General features: G+C 45.4%; 1 protein-coding gene across 3 annotated transcripts; it reads right to left on the bottom strand.

Annotated features, from left to right (window-relative positions):
- Nucleotides 1-892: 892 nt before the first annotated feature.
- On the bottom strand, nucleotides 893-27,516 carry Brd9 (bromodomain containing 9). Of its 3 annotated transcripts, none has more exons than XM_036206781.1 (16): nucleotides 27,374-27,516; nucleotides 26,621-26,835; nucleotides 26,283-26,415; nucleotides 24,026-24,086; nucleotides 23,333-23,477; nucleotides 22,617-22,727; nucleotides 21,866-22,041; nucleotides 19,783-19,915; nucleotides 17,165-17,240; nucleotides 15,269-15,364; nucleotides 13,331-13,463; nucleotides 11,057-11,168; nucleotides 8,560-8,598; nucleotides 7,621-7,723; nucleotides 2,781-2,948; nucleotides 893-1,521 (listed from the first exon to the last, which is right to left on the bottom strand). In XM_036206781.1, the coding sequence occupies exons 1-16, from the start codon at nucleotides 27,423-27,425 to the stop codon at nucleotides 1,421-1,423; spliced, it is 1,854 nt and encodes a 617-aa protein (XP_036062674.1). In that variant the 5' UTR covers nucleotides 27,426-27,516; the 3' UTR covers nucleotides 893-1,420. The 3 variants fall into 3 exon arrangements, with proteins under 3 accessions (XP_036062674.1, XP_036062675.1, XP_036062676.1); XM_036206782.1 differs by having other exon boundaries at nucleotides 21,866-21,981; XM_036206783.1 differs by having other exon boundaries at nucleotides 21,866-21,978.
- Between the last annotated feature and the right edge of the window lie 2 nt (nucleotides 27,517-27,518).

Below are 27,518 nucleotides of genomic sequence, written 5' to 3'. Positions count from 1 at the left end.
GGTCTTTCAACAGTGAAGGCACTGGGTTTTCTTCCTTTCCTCTGAAAAGATGGCTGAATGTCCAACTGTCAAAAACCTGTCTGTATGCCCATGGCTCTACTTGTACCTCAGACTGAGACCCAGGAAACAACAGCTTCTCCCAACTCATGTATAGTCCTCCTACTGTGGGACCACAGAACATGGACCTCCAGAATGCAGCCCAAATGCCCTTTGCTAGCCAGGCTCCCATTCTAGCTCACTACACTGAGGCCACACTGGTCATGTGTAGAAGACCTAGGGCAGTGTACCAGTGAGAAAGGCCCTGAAGAAAATCTCTGTTCCTAGGAGGATGCCACTCGGTCATGCTGCAGAATTGCCTAGGCTTGGGAGTCTCCTGGAAATTGGAGCAGCACAGTGTATCACATGATGTTGCAGACCCAGAATCAACCTTCCTAGTCTCCCTCCCAGTGGGAGCACTGGTCTAGAGCTGAGTTAGCCTAAACAGAGAGGTGGCAGTCTCAAGGCCAAGGGACATTGGTCCCAGGAAGCAGGCAGTCTTTAACAAGTGCTGCTCCTGGCTCAGATCAGACTCAGCTGCAATCACTTAACTAATACTTCAATCCAGATGTGAGATGTTTTTTGTCCTTTCCCAATGACTGTGGCAAATCTCAAGGACTCCCATAGACCACTGTTGCTTCCAGCCCTGCTGGAATACCAGGAATGCCATCTACTATACCCCTCCAGCCACAGCCCTTCTCCCCGCAAAACCTAATGTCCATCTGCAGCTGTCCTGTGAAGGTGGGGTCTTCTTTGCTTTTTTATTCCTGAAAAGGAACAGGATGCCCAACTGCTCTACAGGATACAACAGGTGTCCCCACTGTCACATCAGACAAAATGATCATGGAGTCACCAGTGACCTTAGGCATTTCTTTATTAGGACCCGTGTTCATGTATTTTGCAAATACAAACAGGTACTCAGCAAATACATCCAGTTTTAAAACATTTTATGGCTCTGAATACTTCATTCTAAAATGTGGGGTGGTTCATTATTTTTCATGGAGACAACTCCATCCTCAAGTGACCAAAGAGAAAATAGAGGCTACCCTCTAAAGGCCTGTTCTTCAAGCTCCCCTTAGAGAACTGCAAGACAGATGTGCAGGACTCATGTAGAATGACTGTGCACATTATCACAAACAAGCTTGGTTTCTGGGGCTCAGAAGAAACCAACCCTTGTTATGTTCTATTGCCACTGCCCAGAACTTAAGGGACACCACTCAGTGCTGCTGGGCCTCTACTGGGGACATAACAGGACAGACAGGCCACCATCTTCCTCAGGCTGCTACATGCCAAAGAGGATGAGACAAAAGTTTCTGTTTTGTGACAAAAACTGTGTATCAAATAAAGCTTAGGGGAAAAAAAGAAAATCTAGAAAGCCCACAAGTTAGTTCTTGGCAGAAGCTGCAGGTTCTGGAGACTGAAGGAATTCATAAGGGTCATGGGTGACATCCGGCTGTTCCCCAACACTAAGGCGAGAAGGACTTCCTGTAGGTTTAAAAGAACACAGCATTTAAGCACACCAAACAGATCTGCAAAGCTTATAAAAACCAATATTTGTGACTGATATCTACAAAGAGAAATGTCCTCCCTGGCACCAGACACAGGTGCATTTGTATCCCAATCTGAATCAGGGATGCCCCTGCAACCTTCTCAGGCTCTACTTTGATTCACAAGGTGATCAGAATAAAAAAATCTTAGTCTTTCTTCCAGCAGCTACAGCCAGGTTTCCTTTGAAAAGATCAGGATTCATTCTGTACTCAGAATACTTCAGGATGAACGTGAGGTCAAAAGAGAACAAAGGGCAGTGGAGGCAAAGGAAAGGAGCCCTAAAGGCTGAGCTCATTTGCTATGCTAGGCAGACTTGGTTATCTTTAGCTGAAGTTCCCACAAATATCAGGGACTAGAAGATCACAGAGAAGACAGACAATTACTGAAGAAACTAGCATGCAAGAAGCAGTGTTTGATGCTGTGTTCACCAGACTGAACAGCAATGTGTTCACAGAAAGTTAAGATGCTGATTGAGCAGATCTCAGGATTGATATGCAGCTATAATGGCTTTGCTGAGTCCTATGATGGGATGGGACCTATGTGGGAAGAGGAGGTTCTGCTGGATGTCAATGACTTGTATCAGCATGTAAATTTTAAAGTGCAAAAGCAATCAAGAGGTGATGGGAAAAAGGAAAAGCAAACAAAGGAGTCTATCTAGTTACTCAAAGGCAAATAGGGTAATATTTGTGTCAAGCCAGAATTCACAAGGAAAAAAACAAACAGAAAGTCAAACGCTATGTTAGTAAGCTGCCAGAAAGTCAAACGCTATGTTAGTAAGCTGCCAGAAGGCTTTAAAGCCTAAGCAACAGTTCATAGAAGATAAAACTTCAAATGAAAAAAATTAAGCTGTCCTAGGGATGGGCAATTATCCCCCAGAGGTTAGGTGTGTATTTCTCTCTTGCAACAAAGTATACTTGGGGTGGGGGTTTCTTTGTTGCTTTTTTAACCCAGATCTGGTCCTTCAACAGTCAAGTATGGCCAACGGAAAGACAAGAGCTGTGGGGCTAGCTCAGAGCCTGTCATAACTTAGGTATCTAGTTCCAGTGGCAGGCATGGCAGGCAAGGGTGCAGCCCTGATTTCCCTTGGTCTTATGCCAGAATGAGCTACACAAGCTGGCCCAACCAAGACTATCTGGGGCCCGTGACAGCAGCACTGCTCCAGGACAAGGGGCTACTAGCCCATGTGAGGCACTTACCTGGAGGGTGCGGCTCCCTCTCAGAGGCAGTGGACAGAGAGCTGAGGTTGGAGGACGGCCGGGAGCCTCCTCTCTCTGCCTGTGCTTCGTGCAAGTCCTGAAGAAGCCTGGCTGTCTCATCCAAGTTCAAGTGGCTGTCATCATGGTCCAGCTCCTTCTTCACTTTCCCTATGTGACAAAAATGGTGCATGCTGGTAAATGCAGTTGGCACACACAGACCAGACACAGAGCACAACTGTTCTATAGCACCACTGCTGGAGGAGCTCACAGCAGAGGGAACCCCATTTGATGACAGGCCAGGGCTGGTAGTTTGCAAGGGAGCAGACCCAGTTTCTCTCATTCAAGCAGAAAGCCATGTTGAATCTCAGCCACCCAATGCACCAACACTATGGACAATTTTGTCAACAGGAAAGATGTGTCTGTCTGATGCTGGCCTCCTGCCATAAACAGAAAAAGTGGACAGAGTATGCAAATAAGTACCCAGAGCAGGGTCTCCACCCAGATCCCAAGTCTAGGAATAGACTGGGGCCTAGGGTTGACTTGTCTCAGCAAAGAACCCTGAACCTGTGAAAGGACACAGCTTAGCCAGAGGAACCAGGAGCCCACTTTGCCCTGTATTAAGAGTGGCCTTAGGAACATTATGGAAAAGGAAGGAGAAAGACTGTAAGAGTCAGAGGATCAGGGAGCATGCTGGGAGATTGTGTCTCCTAATAATATCAGAAACTACATCCACAGTCTCACCAACATGACTGCCCAAACGTGGGCTGAACAAGGACGATGCCAATGGTCATGTTAAAGTAGACAGGTAAAAGCCCACGAGGCCTCAGTCTCACGTAAAGAACTATAGGCAACTAAGGAAAACTGGACGTGGGAAGAGGTGGTATCTCTCAGGGAAGAGATCAACTGGTTGTTCAATGCCAAATAGTCAGCCTTGAAAAACATAATACCATGTTTGTCCTTCTGAGTCTGGGTTACCTCACTCAGGATGATTTTTTCTAGATCCATCCATTTGCCTGCAAACCTCATGATGTCATTGTTTTTCTCTGCTGAGTAGTACTCCATCGTGTATATGTACTATATTTTCTTTATCCATTCTTCAGTTGAAGGACATCTAGGTTGTTTCCAGGTTCTGGCTATTACAAACAATGCTGATATGAACATAGCTGAGTAAATGCCCTTGTGGTATGATTGACCATTCCTTGGGTATATGCCCAAGAGTGCTACAGCTGGGTCTTGGGGGAGATGGATTCCCAACTTTCTAAGGAAGCGCCATATTGATTTTCAAAGTGGCTGTACAAGCTTGCATTCCCACCAGCAGTGAAAGAGTTCCCCTTGCTCCACATCCTCTCCAGCATAAGCTGTCTTCTGTGTTTTTGATCTTAGCCATTCTGACAGGTGTAAGGCGGTATCTCAGAGTCGTTTTGATTTGCATTTCCTGGATAATTAGGGATGTTGAGCAATTCCTTAAATGTCTTTCAGCCATTTGAATTTCCTCTGTTGAGAATTCTGTTTAGTTCTATAGCCCATTTCTTAATTGGACTGTTGGACATTTTGATGTCTAATTTCTGGAGTTCTTTATATATTCTGGATATTAGCCCTCTGTCAGATGTGGGGTTGGTGAAGACCTTTTCCCATTCTGTAGGCTGTCACTTTATCTTGTTGACCATGTCCTTTGCTCTACAAAAGCTTCTCAGTTTCAACAGGTCCCATTGATTGATTGTTTCTCTCAGTGTCTGTGCTACTGGTGTTATATTTAGAAAGTGATCTCCGGTGCCAATGCGTTCAAGAGTACTTCCTACTTTCTCTTCTATCAGGTTCACAGTAACTGGATTTATGTTGAGGTCTTTGATCCACTTGGACTTAAGTTTTGTGCACGGTGACAGATATGGATCTATTTGCAGCCTTCTACACATTGACATCCAGTTATGCCAGCACCATTTGTTGAAGATGCTTTCTTTTTTCCATTGTACATTTTTGGCTTCTTTGTCAAAAATTATATGTTCATAGGTGTGCGGGTTAATGTCAGGGTCTTCGATTCCATTGGTCTACATGTTGGTTTTTATGCCAGTACCAAGCTGTTTTTATTACAGTAGCTCTATAGTAGAGCTTGAGGTCGGGGAACGTGATGCCTCCAGAGGTTGTTTTATTGTACAGGATTCTTTTGGCTATCCTGGGTTTTTTGTTTTTCCATATGAAGTTGAGTATTATTCTTTCCAGATCTGTGAAGAATTGTGTTGGTAATTTGATGGGGATTGTGTTGAATCTGTAGATTGCTTTTGTACTCACTCATAGGAGGATACTAGATGTAAAACAAAGATGACTAGACTGCTACACAACTCCAGGGAGGCTACCTAGAAAACGGACCCTAAGAAAGACCCAAAGATCACCCAATGACAGAGAAATGGATGAGATCTACATGAACAACCTGAACGAGAGTGGCAGAAATGAAGGGCAAGGTTTGAGGGAAGGGAGGCTTGGGGGAGCAGGAGATCCCAGCTGGATCAGGAACAGAAAGGGAGAACAAGAAATGGTAGACCTTGATGGATGAGGACCACATGAGAACAGGAGTGGGCAGAGTGCTGGAGAGGTCCCCTGAGGTCCACAGTGATGCATGCTCTATAGACTGCTGGCAGTGGTCAAGAGAAAGCCTGATCTGACCTAGCCTTGTGATCAGATGGCCAAACACCCTGACAGTCAGGCTGGAACTCTCATCCAGTGACTGATGGAAGTGGATGTAGAGATCCTCAGCCAGGCCCCAGGTAGAGCTCCGTGTGTCCAGTTGTCGAGAAGGAGGAGGGACTGTGGGAGCGTGAATTGTTGAGACCAGGATTGGAAAAAGCATGGGGACAAAAGGCCAGATGAATGGAAGCACATGAATTGTGAACCAAAGGCTGTGGGGCCCCCACCTGGATCAGGCCCTCTGGATAAGTGAGACAGTTGAGTGGCTTGGACTGTTTGGGAGGCATCCAGGCAGTGGGACCCGGACCTGTCCTTAGTGCATGAGCTGGCTGTTTGGAACCTGGGGCTTACACAGTGACACTTTGCTCAGCCTGGAAGGAGGGGACTGGACCTGCCTGTACTGAATCCACCAAGTTTAAATGAATCCCCAGGGGAGTCTTGGCCCTGGAGGAGATGGGAATGGAGGGGAGGGGATTGGGGGGAAGGTGGGGGTGGGAGTGGGAGGGGGTAGGACAGGGGAACCCATGGCTGATGTGTAAAATTAAAACACAAATATAAAAACAAAAAAGGGGGGGGGAGAAAAACATAATACAAGTAACACTATATGGACCGAACAGGTTATGTTTAGGAATCTATATCTATATCTATATATATTCATTATACCCATGTAAAAACAGTTAATAAAGAAGAAGCCATGAATTTGAAAGTGAGTGGAGATGGATACATGAGAGAGAGAAAGAATAATTTTTTTTTTTTTTTTTTTTTTGAGACAGGGTTTCTCTGTGTAGCTTTGTGCCTTTCCTGGATCTCGCTCTGTAGACCAGGCTGGCCTCAAACTCACAAAGATCCGTCTGCCTCCCGAGTGCTGGGATTAAAGGCATGCACCACCACTGCCCAGCAAGAAATTTTATTATTATATTATCTCAAAAATAAAATGAAATGTTAAAAACAAACACCCCCCCCAAACAAACAAACAAAACCCCAAAAGGTGTGTCTGGGCCATTCCCAACAAGACCTGGCAATGGTCCATGGGGTTCAAGCCATTTACTGGTCTGAGAGCACAGGGTGCCATAATCCAAACCATCACCCAACCTAGCACCCAGGATATAAACTCTGACACCTGTAAAAGAACCTATAAAGAAGAAAGAAAACATGTCCCAAATCATGGAGTGAAAGGGTACAAACACCTGAGATAGTTAGCAGGCAGAGCACTAAACAGTGCCTGAGGCTAATGCACTGCAATACTAGAAGGCAGAAGTGTAACTTCAGGAGGCAAGTCAAGTTGAGTGGGACTTCCCAAGATAAGGGTGACCAGAGCAAAGGAGAGGAAAGCCCTTAGATGCTCAACTGGCAGAGGACATGGTCAGCCGCAGCAGACAGAGACACGAACCAGGACGCTTACTTGCATAAGAAGGCAGGCTGGTAACTCAAGGAATTCTATCCAGGAATTTCCACATTTGGTAAAGGATATGGAAACCCCAGGGTCTGAAAAGAACAAATCTAAAGACAAGCAAACCAAAATGCTTTATAACCCAAGCATCTCAGCTTCAAGTCAGAAGAGCTAATTGTGGCTTCTGGCATGCACCAGACCTGTATGGGGTCAGTGACAGATGTCATTTCTGTTCAGCCAAACCTAGCAGTCTGACCAAGGGAATCTGAAGAAAACACACTTAAGTTCTATTTCCTAGTCTCTTAAAACCAGTGCTTTTTGTTGGTGGTTTGTTTAGTTTGGCATTTTTGTTTTAGGTATTTTTGGTAAAAGGAACTGAACCAAGGGTATTGTTCATGCTAAGCAAGCACTCCACCACTGAGCTACACAGTACTTCTGACACCAGTCTCAGTTGGGTTTTTAACTCCTAGGGCAACCAGCAGATATCACCTCGATGTCCTCGTCCTCTAGCTCTGACACTGTCCCTGGAGACAGCATCTGATCCCATATGCTGAGGTACAGTTAGGCCCTAACCACAGCCCCAGGGTGTTTATTGTTCTGACTAGTGGTAAGTTAACCCCACAGATTCTTCTTGGCTGTGTTATTTGCCAAGGCAGCTTGTGAATACAGGGAACCAAATGATGTTTTCTTACTATATCACACATCACACATCACAGGTAGGGATGGAGTCCATGTGAGAAACCACATAAAGTAGTGCTCAGGATGCCTCACCCAGAGAGCTGAGCATGGACACATCCAGAGAAACATCAGGGTATGGTTTCATTGACATGAAATCCAGAACAGGGCCACCACTATCTCCCAGTGGGTCTCCAACCTGCAGAAGGTGAGAAAAATATTGATTAAACAGACAGCACAAATGTCAGCTAATGCCAGCTGCATAAATCAACAGGATATGCTAAATTTGAGCCCACCTCTCAGTAACATAAATGAGCACTATTCTAGAGGCTACAGTCCAAGGAACATGGAATCTAAGCTTATTAATGGAAGTGCAAATCCATGTCCAGGGATCTACTCAGATCAATACACCTCTGACAACTTTAATCTCTATTAAGAGAAAACACCCTTTGCTAACCTTTTAGGGAATTCATTAACACTACGGGAATACAGAAGGTAGGCCACAGGGAGACCAAGTACATACATGGAACTCAAGGGCCCTCCACCACCTTTTTCAGGAACAATGTGACAGATTCGAAACCAAAGGTTTCTCTCCCAGCAAGGGGGAGACTGCAGTCTCCCAGGGCTCTGGGAACTCCTGGTGCCCAGCTTCTGCTCATGTCCTCATACTAGGGCCTCACAGTATTCCCTGGGATCTGAGACTCAACCCTACACTTGATCATCTAGGTCTCTGCTGGCCAGTGGATAAACTTTGCAGCCCAAGCCCATAGTGCTGCCTATCATGTCAAGTCACACAGGGAAAGGGTCCCCACCATCCTTGATTGTTCTGAACTTGTTTCTCAGCTTAGATTATATCCCTCTCTTCAGTTCACTAAGACAAGTAGATGACAGGAAAGCAGTGCCACTGAGGCCCTCTTCAGAAGCTAGCAGCTGCTGAATGGAATGACAAGAGGCTATCTGGCCACTCACTGCAATGACTAGGAACCACTCAAACCCCGAGAGCCCAGCTTCTATTTCCATCCTTGGGAAACCCACCTTCACTTCATCTGCAGGTCTCATGGGGATGCTTCTCCTCTGCCAAGTAACAAGACAGGAAACAAGTTTTTCCATCACTTTTACAGGGTAATTCATTCACATTACACTAACAGTGGCTTGTTCACTGCCTGGGGTTCTCATCATAACCTTACTACATCCACGGCTGAAGCAGAGCTTTTATAGGACTCTTCATAGGTGGTAGTGAAGTTAGACCACAACTGGTCAGCTCATTCCATATCAGCCAAGTGCTCAGATACCATGCTGGAGTTAGGGTGAAGGGGGATATGGGTAAGAGGATTCCCAAATTTATATCGAAGCCAATGTTTAAACAAACAAAAATGGGCAGCTTGAGAAAAACAGGCCTGGATATTTAGTCAGGATGTGGTGTGATGGAGGCAGTGGTAACATCTACTCCACTGCTGAAATGGGATGAGCTCCATGTTCCCCATGGTACCTTTGTCCTGTGTTCTGACTAGAACACACCTTTAAAAACGCCCTATTTTCATGCACATTTCTCAAAGGGGATGATTCAGGATGTACTTCCACATCCATGACTTTGGTCCCAATGTTTCTGAGATTTGGTTATGCAATTATTTTCACCAACTTTTAATTAGAAATGTGGCCTTTATTTTACCATTTGTTCCTTGCAGAAGATCCCTCTAGCATCATTCCTTTGAGGACTCGGCAGTTTTACTGTTGCTGTGTTTGTGAAATCATAACCTTACTGACAGAACTCACGCTAGACAATGAGCCCAGAGTTCACCAACAGCCTCATTTCAGGGGGAGAGGGAGAGCACAGTTTCTTGCCATACCAGACAAGATGTAACTAGAAATGGCCGATGCTGGGCCAGCAAATGCCTCATTGGGTAAAAGCACTTGCTGTTCAAGGCTGGTAACCTGAGTTTAGTCCCTGGGGTCCATAGTGGAAGAAGATAACTCTCGAAATCTGTCCTTCTTTCTTCATATGTGCATCAGACATCACACACCCACAAAGTAGGAAGAAAAGGGCTTTAAATAAATGGCCTGTGTTAAGGCTAACTTCTTGCCTGGAAAGAAACACATGTGAAGAATGGCAACCAGAACAGGAGCCAAATACATGTTGGGTAAGCCTGAATTCTAGATGAGGCATAAGATTTCTAAGCTCCTTTCTTCAGACAAAGAGGAGGCTACCAGGCCAGGCCAAGAGCTATGGGGGCCAAAGGCCAAAACTGTCACAGAGCTAATATGGACAGATACTTTTTAGAACTCCACCCAGGCAGAGCAGAGACCTTCTGGGAAACTTTGACCATGAGAAGAGACCCAGCAAGCAATACCACTTTTCAGCATTATGGTCACACAGCCCTGGAATGATGTCTGCCTTAGACCAAAGATCACAAGTAACTTAACTTCCTATCAAAAATGAAGATCAATGCTCTTCAAATGAAGAAAGCAAAATCTTTGTTTGATACTTGCTTCACAAGCATGAGGACCTGAGGTGGATCCCTAGAACCCACAGAAAATGCTGGACATGGTGTATACTTGTAGTCCCAGCACTGGGAAGATGGAGACAGGTGAATCCCTGTGAATTCCTGTGGTTCGGTGGCCAGCCAGCCTAGTCCATCCAGCTAGCTCCAGGTCAGTGAGACCCTATCTAAAAAAAAAAAAAACCAAAACCAAACAAATAAACCCAAAATCAAGTACCTGAGGAGCAACACTGGAGGCTGACCTCTGGCATCCATATGCACTACATACACACATTCTCTCTCTCTCTCTCTCTCTCTCTCTCTCTCTCTCTCTCTCTCTCTCTCTCTTACACACACACACACACACACACACACACACAAATAAAATCCAATTATCTTTGCACTGGGGTGTGCCTCAGTGGTAGAACACTTGTCTAGACTGTAAATAGCCCTGTATTTGATCCCTAGTAATGGAAAAAAAAATCTTACCAGTACTGTCCAGCAGATACTGTACTGCACACACATGTCTAACCTGAACATTAACACATCTTTGGCTTGTGAACATATACACTGTGGATCTGAGCTGGCCTCAGGTTACAGTGTGTCAGGCCTAGTCTTGACAGACAGACACATCACAAACAGAAAGTAAAGACACAAAGGGCCACAGATGCTTCTTCAGAAACAATGTTAGTCTCTGTTACAGTAGAACGAAAAGTCCACCTAGACCCATGCCAAGAGAAAACAAGTTTCAAAGGTAAAGGCAAAGATGTTCAGATACACAAAAGCAGAGAAGAGCTCAGCCTTCAGATCAGGAGGAATGATGATGGCCAATGAAAGAAACATGAGCACAGGTTAAGAAAGACATGACAAGCATCTGTCAAACCTTTTAAAAGACAGCTTTTAAAATCGTAACCTAATGCTCAATGAGCCAAGAAAACCCAGCAAATGACCTCCAGAGCCTGCCTCCCTGGAACCTAGGGGGCTGGATGGGCTCTCTGCACTGGAGTAGCACCAAGAGCCTGTGCCCACAAAGGCACAGCAACTTCAAATCCCACCTGCTTCAGCTGGAAGATCATCCTTGAGTGATCTCCACCTGTGATTTGGTCCAGGAGGTCATCTACCATTTTCTTGCTGTAGCTCCCAGCATCCTTCACAAATTCCTGTAGGCTAGAAAGGAATCATGTGAGGGAATGTGCTGAAAAAGCATCACATTCCAATTTCAAGATTCACCCCCAACAGTGACAATGACTGATTCCAGAAGTCCACTGCCAACACCTCTCCTCAGCCTTCTGGGAGCTTCCTAGGTATGTGTGGAGTGTGGAGGACTGGACCTGGACCTGACAGCTCTTAACAATTTTCAAAGTGGTTCAGGGAAAAAAAAAAGATTAAAAGGTCTTCAGGAAAATAAAAGGAAAAAACAAAGGCAGTAACACATGCAGGTTCATAATCCACATAAAATCGTAAGACATACTGGTTAATCTAAAGAAGGCTGTCTGTATCTGCCAGTCTGACATAGGCAGCATGGGATGTAGAAGTGGTAAGTGGGCAGATATGGAGGGGTGAGGGTAAGAGTCAGGGCATACCTTTGGTACATTTTGATTTCTGAATCCTATGAATATATTAGCTTAAAAGTAAAATTTAAGATGTAGTCAAAGAACAAAAATTCCCTAGAATAAAGCATCAAGGATGGATGACTTCATAAGACTCCTAGACCTTGAAGGGCTTCAGAGAGAGAAGCAGGGCTGCTGGCCTAGAGCTATAAAGCTAGATAAACCCATGTGCTGACAGAATACAGCATACAGGATATCTGGGATACAGATACAGAATGCAGGGTTATCTGGGATACTCTGACCATGAGTACAGAGGGCAGATCTTGAGGATGGAGACCTGAAGTGCTCACAGATCAACCCTGATGACCCCACAGCCCTGGGGCATTTGTTATTATATTGCCCTTGCAACTGTGAGGTGCTGCCATCTTCAGGTATTTCTGTGGGACACATGGAACCCAATGTTTCTGTGGGACATGTGTAACTCAAACACACTCCAGAAGCAGACACCTGGGGAAGAGAGTAGGATGTTAATGGCCTGGGGACAACCTGCTCCCAGTGCCCTCCAGGAGTAGAGTTCAGTACAGGTGACATGAAAGATAGGGGCTTGCTAGCCAGCATGTGCTCTGATTATGGAACTTAAGCTGTTGACTTGTCACACTTTTCTCTCCTGAAGGAAACCCCCTTTTTCACTTTTATTTTTACTGCCTCTTTGGTCACAAAAATCTGAGTATTCACTTATTAAGGACTAAATGGAATTTTTCTGTTTTGTATTTTCAAAGATTCTATTTCTTTAGAGGCTAGCAAAGTTTAATTATCCATAAAAATTTAATTCTACAAAGATGGCCCACTTCTGTTTTGTACAGAAAACAAAACACAGACACTATGAAGATGCAGTCTTGCATCTGTATTTTTAAAAAAATTTACTATTTCTTTTAATTATATGTGTGCATGCATGTCTGTGTGGGGTGTGTGACCATGAGTAGATGCCTGCTGAAGAGGGAGTTGGACCTTCTGGAACTGAAGTTACAGAGAGTTATGAGGTGCTTGACTTGAGTGTTGGGAACTCAGGTCCTCTGCAAGAGCAGTATGCACCCAATCACTAGGTCATCTCTCTAGCTTTACAATGTACTTTTATGCTACATTCAAGGCTGTGTTATGGGCTGAATTTTGCCTATGTGATTGTTCCTCACCCCACCCAAGTTCATCAGTTGCCGTTCTAACCTCAGCACCACAGAATGTAACTGTATTTGGAGATGGAGTGTCCTGAGAAGTGATTAAGGTAAAGGGGCACCAGGGTAGTTGCTGATCCATCCTGACCAGTGTCATAGAAGAGGAGACTAGGGCAGAGGGAAGGCTGCGTGAAGACAGGAGTGAAGACAGTGTCTGCACTGAACCAAGATTGCCAAATCTTGGGTCTCAGACCTCCTAGCTTTCAGCACAGTGAGGCCTTCTTTGGGCCTTGATGCTAGAACTTGATTACTATGGCTCCAGCTGACTAACAGTCTCTAGGGAACGTATCTCAAAACAATTGTGGAAAAAACTTCTTGTTAAGTATACACAGTTTGCTAACACATACTTATGCAATAGCCTGGATCATTGCCTTCTTCAAACTGAGCTGAACTGCAAGACAGGCCTAAGGCAGAGGAATGGACAGTGGCAAATAGTCTTGGAGTTTCTGCTGACACTACCTTGCTCCAGCCAGTGCTTTATTTCCCAGAGTGCACAGCAATGCCAAGCTGCTCACTAGGAAACAGATCTCATATGTGTGACCTGGCTTACCTCAGTGCACACTGCACACCAGTTTCATCTCCATATGCTGAATACAGAAGTTCCATCTCATCTGATTTCAGGTCCCCAAACACAGAGTTGTTCTGCATTGAAAGTGCAGTGCTGGCACTGGAGAGGAATGTAACTAAGGAGACGGAAGCAGAGGGAAGGTCAGAGTCATGCTCAATGCACAGCCAGCATTTCCTTCCAGGTGATCTCAACCTAAGCCCATGCTTGGTTCTAACTTTTTTCTTCCTGCTTGAGCACAAACTCAGTAGCAGAAACTGCCCATGGATAATTGCAGTGTCTACTCAGCACCCCATTTCACACCTGTGGACCAAGGGATACAAAGCAAAGACTGATCCTTGGTTAAAGGAGGTTGGACAAGAGGAAGTGGTTCTTGGGACCAGTCAGTTCATGAACTCTCTCGAGAGAACCAGGAGCTGAACCAATACAGAATACACTCTTACCCAGGTTTATAATAGTACACCAGATTATGTCTACATGGCTATGTTTCTTAATCTCTATTGATAGCCACTATGGGTAGAAGTTAGGCCTTGTCCCGCATTCTGCTATAGCATTCCTTCTCTCCTGTAGGACAATAGCTGCACACCCCTCTTCTTCCCTGTAATAAAAATGCCTCCTGGGGATAAAACTGCTGAGCTAAGAACCAAAGACAAGCAACCTCTCAAAACCAAAGTGTGAGCAGTATCAAGGGAGGGGTTGGGATGGAGGCAGGTGTGGGTAAATCACACATCACAGAAGGTACAATTTAACAGAAGATCCAAATGCAGGCTGGTCTCTCATATTCAGAGATGTAGAAAATACCATTTCAGAAATAAAATGCCCTCTACTGAGGCAGTACCAAGCCTCCCTGTACCTAGAGTGAATACCAAGAAAAGCAGATGGTGTGTATGACTGAAAGGGATAAAGAAGTATGGTAAAAGCTTATGGTGCAGAGGTGACTGAGCCACAGTAAAAGCGAGGGCCACAGGACACAACAAAGGTGAACAAAAACAAAGACACAGAAAAGGATCATCCCATCCCTGGCCCTATACCATCACTCAAGAAACAATCTGTCTGGAATAACTACAGAGACAGGAAATATAACAAAATGCCAAGTCTAAGGGGAACATGTTGAAGTGTTCCACATATTTTCAAAACACTTCTATACTTCAGTAAAGGCAGAAGAAATGTCATCAAAGCACATCTAGGCTCAGACCAGGAATGGCTACTATGCCTTCAAGAGGAAGGAAGTGATAATACTTTTAGCTGAGACCCACAAAGTATTCAGCTTGAATGCTCTCCAGTCTTGAAGCACATACCTGTGCACATATAGATACCCACACACCAAAGCAAGTCTTCTGACACACATATTAAAACACATGAACAGGTCAAAGCAAGTCCTATAAGCACCCAAGCACACATACTACCACGTATGTATAACCACACACATTCCAAAACACACTAGTAGATCGATTATAAATATAGACCCCACAAACACATATATACTTGCTCCTCCCTCATGCCACGCTGCTACCCACAACCACCTAGTCTAGGTCCCCTGGCTGCCAGGCAGCTCCATCACCCTCCAAATGGTTAAAATGTAAGTCTGATGTAAGAAACGAACTCCTCCGAAAGAACTAGCAGGAGCCTGAATCAAGACTCCTATGAAGGGAGGGAATGGCAGACTGTGTGAGGAAGCTTAGGAGCTCAGTCAGAACTCACCCTTAGTGGAGAGCAGAATGCAAAGCAGGCACTCTCCACCCAGTATGACTTTAATCCACCTACTTTGATGAATCTAAACTTCATTTGTCTTAAAATCTGAATCCAGTCACAGTAACAAAACCATGAAGAGAACCATGGAGGAGGAACTGGCAATTTCATCATCCCACTGCCTGCCTGGCCCCCCTTCAGCTCCTGAGAGCTCCCACCAGTCACTGTACTTACCTTTACTTCTTCTCTCATCTTTGAAACCCAATGTCGTAAAACCTGGGAGCAACTTGCTAGACAGTGAACTCAGGTCCACAGGGTGTGTTTCCTCCTCTGCAGAGACACAGGTTGGAGGGAATGATCAAGCTAGCTTTGCCTCAGCAGTGACGAGCCTGTTCTCTATAGCACCTTGGACAGGGAGGGGTGGAGGCATAAAGACTCTACAATGTCCATTTAAAAATCATTTTGCAAAAGCAATATATAATTTTTAAAACTAACACCATTTCAATTTGATTTTGTAATTGCCCTAAAGTCAATACCATGAAAAAATATGTCTGGAGCTAGACAGAGGGTTCCATTGGCAAAGTGTTTGCCTTGTAAGCATGAACTTCTGAGTTCAATTCCCCAAATCTATACTTAAAAAAAAAAATTTTTTTTAAAGACACAATGGTACATGTGGTAGTACTGTGTTCCCCAAAACATTGTGCACCCTAATAAACTTACCTGGGGTTAGAGATGGAACAGTCACTAGATACAGAAGCCAGAAAATGGTAGCACTCACACCTTTAATCCTGTTACTTGGGAGGCAGAAATCCATCCGGATCTCTGTGAGTTCAAGGCCACATTGGAAACAGCCAGGCATGGTGACACACGCCTTTAATCCCAAGATGTGAGGCTTTAATCCCAGGGAGTGATGGCAGAAAGCAGAAAGATATATAAGGTGTAAAGACCAGAAACTAGAAGCTTTTGGCTGGTTAAGCTTTTAGGCTTTTGAGCAACAGTTCAGCCGAGACCCATTCTGGATGAGGACTCAGAGGCTTCCAGTCTGAGGAAACAGGATCAGCTGAGGAACCGGCAAGGTAAGGTAGATGTGGCCTGTTCTGTCTCTCTGATCTTCCAGCATTCACCCCAATAACTGGCCTCAGGTTTGATTTTATTAATAAGACCATTTAAGATTCCTGCTACAGGTACATGCTTATAATCCCAGTGCTGGGGAAGTAGAAATGGGTGCCAGCTTGTCCTTATCATATCTGTGGGCTATTATGCCAGCAATACTTACACCTTTGCAAACCGCTCACTTAGCACCTATTGTTAACAACACTTAATGGCCATCCTCTGGTTACACATCTGCTTATTGTTTTTCACATGCACATCATTTCTCCACTCCTGGCAGGAACCTCAGTTTCCACATTGACTTTCTAGCCTAATTATGGACTACCTCATCTAGTTTCTCCTGAAGACCACAGAAATTTGTTTCCACTAACAGTTAAAATCAGAGTGTCTATCCCGTACACACTAGAGAAAATGAAACAACCTGCTGATTGAGGGCTGGGAGGAAGAATATCAAGAGGCCCAAGGGCAAAGCAGGAAAGTGTGAGCCAACATCCACTGTGTCTCACCATCTCCAAGTGTGTCTGTGGATATGTTGCAATCTCAGGGACTCATTCACATGCACAGCTACTACCTTCTCAAGACGTTCTTCTGATGAATAAAATACCCCCTTCCAGGCTGGTGTGCCTGGTGGCATTCACATTTCCACTAAGACCTACCCTGACATGATCCAACCTTCCTTCCAGAATACTTCAAGTGTAGGTCAGCATTTGGCCCACGAGGAAGCAGTGCTGGCAGAACTCAAGAAACAAGACCTTCCTACATCATCAACGAAGCTCAGCCCTTAAGAATCTATCACTACCCTGAGAAACCCAATGGAGGTCCAATGACATCCTAGCCCCTTTCATGACACATACAGGCTTCACTGTACACACATATGCCACCAAGGATGTATGTAGAAATGGGAAGCCAGGCAAGCAGCAGTGGTGACTTGTGAATGTGTTATATATGCTCTGCATCTCCGAGTATGTACAGAGTTTAGAGGAAAACATGCAAGCAACCAAGCCCTGCAAGAGCACCCACCATCAGCATCAGGCTCAGTGGCATTCACCACGCTGTAGAGCAGACTTCCATCTCCAAGCTTCTTCAGGTACCCCATCTGCAAGGAAGCAGCATCCAAATGTCATTCCCCAGGGTAAACCTTGTGCCATCTACTAGAGACACATGACATGTTAGTCACTTCTCCACCAACTTTTCCATGAGAAAGAACCAGAGACTCCCTTTCACATGTCCAGGGATTGAAGATTGATTGGCCTGCTTGTGACTGATGGCACCAACTCATGATTAAATATACCTGATTATGACCAAGGACACATATATATGGTCAAAGCACTGCTTAGGCACATGACCCCTTCCAAAGAGTTTGAAATAAAAGCCTTGTCCCAGAAGCAAATATTAAAAACCATCCATTAAGCCTGAACAAAATGAGAAGAGTGCCAGCTAAGTAAAAGCATCATACCATACTATAGACTTCCATCTCTAAGATAGGTAGAAACATTACTCCACTAAAACCCTTCCACAAAAGGCCTTGACTATTCCCCATAGTCACCTGCAGTCTCATACAGGGACAGTATGTCAGGGTGTGGAAGGTGTACATGTGCAAATGAAATGTGCAGGGAACTGGCCAGATGCATGAAGAGTAAGCTCTTGTGATTGTAAGTGGGAATGTCAGAGAGCAAGTAACAAGTGGGGCAGAGGCAGTAGAGGTGCAGATCCTGGATAAGAGTACCAACAATATACCCAGGGTACTAGGGTCAGGTTTCTCAGTGCAGTACTACAAACTAAAAGGGACGAGACATGACGTGGCCTGTGGTATTGGAGGGGACAGGAAGTTTCACCAGACAACAAAGATTTCAGTACATGCAAACACAGTTACCAACATAGCAACTCTAAGTTGCATATATACATGGTATATACCCATACAGGTACATTTCCTGGTTCTACCTGACAGCATTTTACCTACCACATGGATATCTGTCCTGGCTAGTTTTATGTCAACTTGATACAAGCTAGAGTTATCTGAAAGGATGGAACCTCAATTAAGAAAATACCTCCATAAAATCCAGCTGTAGCCAGGAGGTAGTGGCACACACCTTTAATCCCAGTACTCAGGAGGTAGAGACAGCCAGAGATCTCTGTGAGTTTGAGGCCAGCCTTGTCTACAGAGCTAGTTTCAGGACAGCTAAAGCTACACAGAGAAACCCTGTCTCCAACACCCCACCCCTCACTGACCCTCACCCCCACCCCCGCCAAAAAGATCCAGGCATTTTCTTAATTGTGGGTGGTGCCATTCCTGGGCTGGAGGTTCTGGGATCTACAAGAAAGCATTTGAGCAAGCCATTGGGAGCAAGCCAGTAAACAGCATCCCTCTATGGCCTCTGCACTAGCTCCTGCCTCTGGGTTTCTGCTCTATTTTGAGTTTGTGTCACGACTTCCTTCAATGATGAACAGCAATATGGAAGTGTAAGCCAAATAAACCCTTTCCTCCCCTACTTGCTTTACGTCATGGTGTTCCACTGTAGCAACAGAAGCTCTAAGACAATATCCATTTCTAAATAAGGTTTCCCACTGGAGGAACCAAGGCTCCCCAGAGAAATGACCAATTCCAGGGATGGAATACAGCAGAAGCATAGTGCAATGCTACCCACAGAACTTCTTGCAAACACAACTGACGCTGAGCTTTTTAATAGGCATATTTTCAAGAGCAAACAAACAGACAAAACTAACTTTAAGGTGTTTATGGGGTTTTGTTTTATTTTGCTTTCTTGCAATGCTAGGGAAAGAGCATAAAGCCTTATTTATGTAGGGTAGGCAAGAGCACTACAACTAAGCCATACCTCTAACTAGCTTACAGTATTTCCTATAACTGGAGGGTCCAAAATTCAACATTCAGTATTTAAAATGTAATACACATTTTGAAGACTTGACATGAAAAAGAATGTAAAGTTCTGATTACTGTTAATACAGACCTTACATTGAGATAGATAGATTATGTCAGGTCTGGTGGAACACAACAGGCTCATCTTACCATGTGCCCTTATTCTTTTTCAGGGGCTTGTGTTATCACCTAGAGATGCTCTGCACTGGATCACCTTGCACTAGGAAAGGTGCTCTGAGAGTGGTAGCACCTTGGTCTACAGAGAAGCAGGCAATAGTTGGGTGGATCCCTCTGCCATAGCTGGGACACAGACAGCTGCATTAAGACATGGCAGCAATAATTTATGAATGGCTCACAAAAAGGGCAGAGCCACAAATGAACAAAGAGGTGGAAATGCTGGTATCACTCCTGTGAATACTTATTACGAATGGGGGCTTTACCTATAGGGAAGCTTGGCAATCAAGGCTTTGCAAAGCTAAGCAATAGGGTCAGTCACAAGTGGCCCCAACCCAAGCTGGATGTAGTGGGGAAATACCATATTCCATGTTCAGAGTAGCCCTGCCAACATGATCTCAGACTCCTCTGAGGAAATAAGACCAAGACAATCAAAGAGCTGATCTGACTCTGGTCTGAACTCCTGTCATCCAGGAGGTACTCTGGCCAGACCCTAGCACTCCCAATTCTGATGGTGGTACCTGATTACAAAGACTTGAGTGTTTGAGGCCAAGTGGCATGGCCCTCAGGGGAGGGCCACAGATACTACCTTGCCACCTGGGAGAAACCGGTTAATCCTGTCCCGAGCCTCATCAGCTGCGTGCTCTACCAGGGCTAGCACATGCTCCTCTGCAGTGCTGTCTGTCAGGCTGCAGGCATTCCCTTCAGGCTCAAACATGCAGCTGTAAGGTATGAAAACCAAGTGTCATCATAGGCACTGCCCACTGCTTCCCAACTGTAGTTTCTATGAACACCCCTTGCAGAGGCCAGCAGGGAAGCACTGGGTAGTTTAATCCTTCCACTTCTCATAACATTCCTATGTGTTCTAATCATGTTCTTATTCCTGGAGCAAAAAAATGCAAACCAAATAGAACCCCTTATACTTTCCACATCTCAGAGGGAAAAAAAGGTGACAGAAATTACATAGATATTCAAGAAAATGTGACAGAGTCCCCTCTGTGTGGAGTGTCACATTTGCAGTAAAGTAGAGCTGTGAAAAGCACTGGGCTCCCCAAGGAGGAAGAGTTCTGAATCAAAGTGAGAAGCACTGGCACTGTGGAGCTAGCCTATCCCCTGCAGACAGTAGAAACAGGTAGGAAGGTTCTTCTCTGCCCTGGCACAAATGGCTAAGAGATGTTGCAACAAGAGGATGGGCCCATAACCAACATAGATGCTCCCTGGAAATCCAGCCCAGGGATAATGGTGTCTCTTATAAGGGTCCCACAGCACTGGCACTGACAGTCAAGCATGATCTGTAGCATTTGGTGGACTTCAGTATAGAAACGCAGACTTTGAAATCTGGGAATTCTGAAAAAAACTCTACAACTATCCGTTCTATCTAAAAGCCAAAGAACCCACAGATGAGGGAAGAATCTTAGTGACAAGGCCATCTATACCAAGGCTGCTAACTAGAAACTCTGCAAATCTGATGCAATCTGAGAGGCCAGAAACACGTGAAGGCAGCAGGTGTCCCTAGAGAGGACAATGGGCAGTGCACTAGAAAGAGCTGTCTGTTGAGAGGGAACCTGCCTGAGGAAAATTTGTCCTTCTCTCAACTTCATGGGATCCTAGGCCACAGGTTGGTCACTAACCCAGAGAGAAGTATATTTTACAAATAAAACTGAAACCTCCCACCCATTACTTGTGTGGTATTCATTCCATTCTGAGCTACTCAGTCCCCCAACATAGCTCAAACTACAGTCAGAGGAGCCACATGCTGGACAATGAAACCATGCAGGGCTCCAACTTCCTATGATTGCCTAATTGCTCCCTGGGGTCTGCTACTGAAGAGGTAACATCAATATTTCACTATCCATGAGACAAAAGGGCACCATGAAAACCTTGTGGTGTGGGATAAAGATACTGTCCTCTGAAGGTCCCTTAATTAGCTGTGGCCTGATGGACAGAAGAAAAACTTCAGGGAGCTATGTCTGAAGCACCCTGACCTTCCTGATACTCATCACTAGGCTGCCCATCTCCCTACAGTACTAAAGAAGTCAGCTTATGGACACTCTTTCATGGTGAGTGCTGATAACCAGAGTAGGCTCACTGCAATTGTACTCTGCACAGTAAGTACACAGGTCATTAGCAGGTGCTATGTATGCAGGGCATATACTAAAGGGGTAAATATTAGAAAATAGAATGTATATCACATGGTAATGATAAACAGGCAAAATGTACTGCAGGGCCAGCTCCATGGGTCTGTAAATCCCAATGCATGTAGCTAGCACATAGGAGAGTGGTCTCAGGCCCCTTGCATCTCACATTCATCAGTAGCATGAGTTGTGATGGTGGCATGAGAGCATTAATAAGTGACTATCTTACTCAACAGAACTGTCCTGTAAGATGCAGAGTCTGCAAACATACACGAGTGATAGGCTAGTATCAGCTACATGACACAATCACCTCATTTCAGGGCTGGCAGAACAGGATGGCATTGCCCTCTCAAGTTCCAGCACCAGGAAGGCATCCAGTTCAAGGCCCCTGGGCAGCACCATGTGGCCTCGTGGGACCTAAAAATCCTTAGAGACCATGCTCCTCCATGCAGGATGAGATGCGCCACAGGTCCCCCTTGCCCTGGTTTCGGCAAAGCATTGCTGTCCTGCTTGCAGGCAATACTCCACAAGCCTTACCTGATAACTTCTCTACTCGGCTTTTTGGATTTCTTGGTAGTTTCTACTTGCACTGGGACAACCTCAGGAACAGGTTCCTCAACTGCTGGGTCTTCACTGCCCAAGAGAGCTGCCTGCTGAGAGAAATCCATGTTCTGCATAAACGACATGCTGCGCTTCAAAGCTAACAGCCGCTCCTAGAATCAGAAAGGACAGAGCAGCAGGACTTTACCTCTCCCTTAGCCACGGAGCCGTGACGATGGGATGGCATGGGATGGCCACGGCCTCACCTGGCCTAATCGCCACCTTCCCAGACGCTGCAGCGGGAATGGTTGCGAGGGCTCAGCATTCAAGATATGGCCCAGAGATGGTGGTGAGGGAATGGTGGAGCCCAGCAAGTGTCCCTTGCCTATGTGAGGCTCATACAGCCTGGCTTACAGTATAGATCTAGGAAGCCACTTGGAAAGGCCAGAGGATAAGCTTGTACTGTTGAAGGTCAGTGAGGCTGTCCCACAAAGCAAAACCACAAGGCTTGCTGTGATCCAGCCAGACTGACCCTAGATCCAGAACTTTTCACCAGCCCCTTATAATGGCACCTCAAAGCTGTATGAAGGTGCAGAAGGGGGCAGTGCCTGGAGGACAGGGCAGTCTAGAGCAGGGGTTGGCACCTGGGTGTGGCGGATGGATGAAGCGTGTCATTCATTGTGAGCCTGTTAGGCACAGAAAGTTAGAAGACTTCGGCTCAGTGCCGTTGTTCTAGTGGGTTTCTTACTTTGCTCATCATCTTAAAGCCCGCATGCAGAATCTTCTTGGCTAACTTGTAGTACACGGTGTCTGGTCTATTGTAGGTCATCGCATTATCACACATTAATTTGAAATCTGCCTAAGAAGAAAAATACAAGGAATTGCCACATAAGTAACACCAAAGTTCTCCATTCTTGTCAAATGATGCCAAAAGGGAAGGAATGAAATTCAGCAGAAAACGAACTTCGGAAGACAGAGATTTTCATAATGATCCATGAATTTTTATTTGCACGAGGAATTTCCCAGTGAAAATCTGGTCAAAGTCTCCAATTTCCTTTTGTATATTAAAATGTAGATTTTATGATAAAGACTGTACAAATATTCTAAGATCCCTTCTTTACTCCAGCCCTACTTCCTATCTGGTAGGAACATGTTTGCTTTTTTAATCAGAAGCGAGAAATGGAGTGAGGGGCTCCGAATCACTGACAGAGTGGCTCACAACTATATGTAACTACAGTTCCAGAGGATTATATGCTTTCTTCTGATCTCCAAAGGCACCAGGCATACATGTGGTGCACATACTCACTTATACACATAAAATAAAACAATACATCTAGAAGAAATTATTGACCTGAGGTACATACACAGTGTTCATTATGTGAGTGGTCATGGACATACCCACATGCACACACATACACACACACAGTTTTGCAAACATTATTTCAGAAAGTAAAACTCATTTACCTTAAATTCTGTGACTGATTTATACTCGTTAGCTACAATCTTGTCTTTCATTGTGCCAAAGTCCATGGGATGTTTTATTATCATTGAATACCCAGGAGCAATTGCATCCGTGACAGGAAAAGCAAAAAATCCATGAGGATCTTTTCTGAAAGCAAAGATATCTTTGAAGTGAAAAAACTCTGAAGTCTAAATTTCTAAGTGACATAAGAATTTTTACAATCCAAAAATTTATATAGCTGACTAAATTTGCTTAATTTGATTAAAATTTGCTTCTTAAAAGCTCAGTGGAAAAATATATATGTCTTTTTAAGGTTGAAACAGATATTTTACAAAAAACAAAATGACATTGTTCCAGCTTATCCCTGAGAGGCAATGCTCTGGAGACCACACCACAATACCAACTTCAGATGAGACAGGTTGGAATGCAGCAAAAGAGCTCCCTGGCCCTAAAGTTGTGGCCTACACCAAGTATTCTCTCACACCCTGCCAGACTGGGAGTGCCTAGAGAAGATGAAGTGTCACACATCTTGTGGTGGCAGGGGGTGGGATTCAGGGTTCAAAGTGTCTCAAGATGGGGAGAAAGTGGGGGAGTGTACTGTAGAGGCAAGAGGTAGGATGTGGGGTTTAGAGTATCTAGAGAAGGTGGGGTGTCTGTCTCATGGGTGACAGATGACAGGTGGGACACAGGGTTACCTCTGTAGCTGACGGAGAAAGTGCTCCAGAAGCCTCTGAATGGGTGTGCTCTCATTCTCAGCTGAGTTTATAAAGAGAAAGCAAGGAAATAAAATCAAACAGCAAGACTTCATTTCTTTCATTAGAAATCTCCATATTCATCTGCTTGTGGAACTTCACAGCATCGGAAGCCCAAGCAAGAACTGAGAACTTGGGCAGAGCTCCCTCAACATAGGCAGATTGGCAAAGGGATACACAGCATGTCTCAACACCATAAGGCTATTTCCAGTTCCCATCAAAATCCAGTCTGGTTTTCTAGACAAGATAGGGAAGAAGCAAAAGTGTGGGTGGAGTTCATTCTGGACTCCCTGTTCAGTACTTCACCTGAAACTTCTCCCAGAGATCCTCCTGCCTCTACTCTCTGAGTGCTGGGATTAAAGGTCTGAGACACCAACCACTTCCTAGCTTACAGTATTTTTAATCTGGTTAAAGTTTACCAATTTTTAGTCTAGAAGTTCGGCTTTATTTGGTTTACTATTCCAAATAGCACCGTCAGGTTAGTGGCCCTTTCATGAGTCACATAAGACTGATTCTCACTATGAAGCAGAAGAGACACACAATGCACACAGACCTCTTGAGGACTGTGGGTATCAACTAAGTCTCTGAGCTCAGTCAGCCTGATGGCACTGTCCCTGACTGTCCAGGGTGTGTCCACAGCAGCACTAATCTCTTCAGCCCCTCTGAAGGTCACAATGACTGACTGTGTCATTCAGGTTCACTGAGGTCAGCAGCTGTACCACTTTGAAGACAGTCCCTGACTGTTGTTTCCTGAAAATTTACTAGGATAGTGAGCTAGCTGCTCAGGGGCGGAAGTTACTAGCAAATAGCATCCTTTCCCACAAGTACTATAATAGATATCTCAAGTGGCCCTGATAAATCAAGGGTTGTCAAATTCACAAAGGATGAAATTCTGAAGAGAAAAATCCCCACCCAGACTGAGGAGGCATGAACATTTCTTTTGCAGCCATCACAATCTGATTCTAATATTAGCTTTCCCGATAACCCATGTTCTGACACTCAGCCTCCTCAGTTTCTCTCCATGTAGGAAGAGACATTCTTGCTTAAAAACAGAGCCTGTAGAGTCCTATACAGTAAGTCTGGAAGCCAGGGAATCTAAGAGCCAAGATGGAGACTGTAGCATGGATCTTATTAATAAAATTAATAAGAATCTTATTAATAAAAACAAACCTGATGCTAGGTATTGGGGTTAACACTGGAAGATCAGAGAAGCAGAACAAGCCACAGCTACCTCACCTCGCCAGTTCCTCAGTTGATCCTGTTTCCTCAGACTGCAAGCTTCTGGAGTCCTCATCCAGAATGAATCTCAGCTGAACTGTGCTGCTCAAAAGCCTAAAAGCTTAACCAACTATAGCTCCTTGTCCTCATGTCTTAAATACCTTTCTGGCTCCTACCATTACTTCCTGGGATTAAAGGCATGTGTCACCATGCTTGGCTGTTTCCAGTGTGGCCTTGACTCATAGAGATCCAGGCGGATCTCTGCTTCTGGAATGCTAGGATTAAAGGCGTGTGCTACTACTGCCTAACCTCTATGTTTAATATTGTGGCTGTTCTGTCTCTGACCCCAGATAAGTTTATTAGAGTGCACAATATTTTGGGGAACACAATACCACCACAGGAGAATCCATGAAATGTCATCCCTGGCACTGGCTGCCAAGGTCAGAAACTTACCAAAGACCTCTAGCTTCCTACATGTCATCTTGAGGTCACTTTAAGTAATTCCATACCTACCATGAGAGCCTGTGTTGGGGTCTCTTCTTCCCAAGAAGAATTCCCATGTTTCCATATGTGTTTCTCATGTGACTCATGAAAGGACCACTAACCTGATGGTGCTTTTTGGAATTGTAAAGCAAATAAAGCTAAACTTCTAGACTAAAAATTGGTAAACTTTAACCAGATTAAAAATACTGTAAACTAGGTAGTGGTGTCTCAGACTTTTAATCCCAGCACTCAGGAAGTAGAGGCAGGCAGATCTCTGAGTTTGAGGCCAGCCTGGTCTACAGAGCAAGTTCTAGGATAGCCAGGGCTACATAGAGAAACCCTATTTCAAGAAAATAAAAACAAACAATACTGTATAAGTTTTGTGAGACACAATATTGTTAATCTTTGTGGCATCTGCGCTTCTGTTATTAAATGCCCCAACAAGTGGATAACCATGCTATAGACAAGATAGAAAACATGTCCAGGGGTTGGGTCTTGCCTGGCTGTGTTCGGCAGGCTCTCACTGGTCGGTCTGGGGGTGGCTCCACCTCCACCTTCTTTCCAGGGTCGAAGGCATCAGCCTCCCCCTCTGAGTCACAGTGCTCCTTCTCCCGCTTCCGTTTCTTCTCTTCCTATGAGTACCAAAGAACAGAGGCTACAGGACAGCTGGAGCTCATTTTAGATTGGTACTATAGGCCCTGAACACCTCTGCCTTCTGCAGACTGGGAAGAAGACCCATTCCTGACACTCTGTAGGCCTTTGCCAACGATGCCCTGGAAGCCCCACTGGCTCGCCAGGCATGATCAGCATCCCCATCACAGGCCAGTGCACCTTTACCTTCCGCTTCCTCCTCTCCTCCTCATCGAGGTGCTTTTCTTTCTCTGACTTCTTCTTCTTTTTCTTTTTCTTTTCTCTGTGTCTCTCCCGCTCATGGTCTGACCTATCATCATAGTAGCTGGAGTCGTGGCCAGATCCTGAGAGCTCAGTCACTTCACTTCCTCCCACCTTGAGCACCAGCTTCAGAGGCTTCTCCAGTGGTGTGTCTGTGTAATCTGCACACAGACCGTGAGTCAAACTTGCAAAATTCTGGATGGGACTACCGCACCCCTGTGGGTATCACAAGGGTAGGTGTCTGGTCTCAATGAATCTAGACAGCAGGGAGTTGTCAAAACCACGGGAAAAGATGGCCTCTCAAACTGACAGGGCTGTGTCCAGTCCTCTGTCAAACCACATAACCAGCACTGAGGGTATTCAGGGCATCCTTCCTACCAGGAAAAATACATCACCCCGACCTGGGACCCAAGACCCCAGTTCCGTTGCGGAAGGCCCTCTTTTCGCTGTGGGTCTTCCTGGTGCCAGAGAGGAGGTCCACAGGGGCTACAGGACCCGAGAAACCGATGACCTCTTTCTGTGATCCAGGAAACGCAGCGGTGCCCTTCCCGGCCTAACCCCGCCCCTCCTCTCACAGGACCCCGCCCGCCTCTGGCACCTCCTCCACAACCCCGCCCAGAGCAGACCACGCCCTTCCCTGGAACCCTGTCCCACGCCGGGACCCGCACTCCAGGCCCCGCCCGCCCGCGGGCTCCGCACCTTCGTACGACGAGCGCCATTCCGCCTTGTGCTTCTTGTGCTTCTTGCCCATGGTGGCTGCGGTCGCAGCAGATCCGGGGAGAAGCGGCTGCCCGTAGCCCGACCTGCGCCAGTCGGAAGTGGCCCCTTCGCCTCCGCGGAGTAC

The sequence above is a fragment of the Onychomys torridus genome, chromosome 15, assembly GCF_903995425.1.
Source record: "Onychomys torridus chromosome 15, mOncTor1.1, whole genome shotgun sequence".
Lineage (NCBI taxonomy): Eukaryota > Metazoa > Chordata > Mammalia > Rodentia > Cricetidae > Onychomys > Onychomys torridus.
Note: the sequence above shows the minus strand (reverse complement) of the source record. Positions and strands in the feature narration are given on the sequence as shown.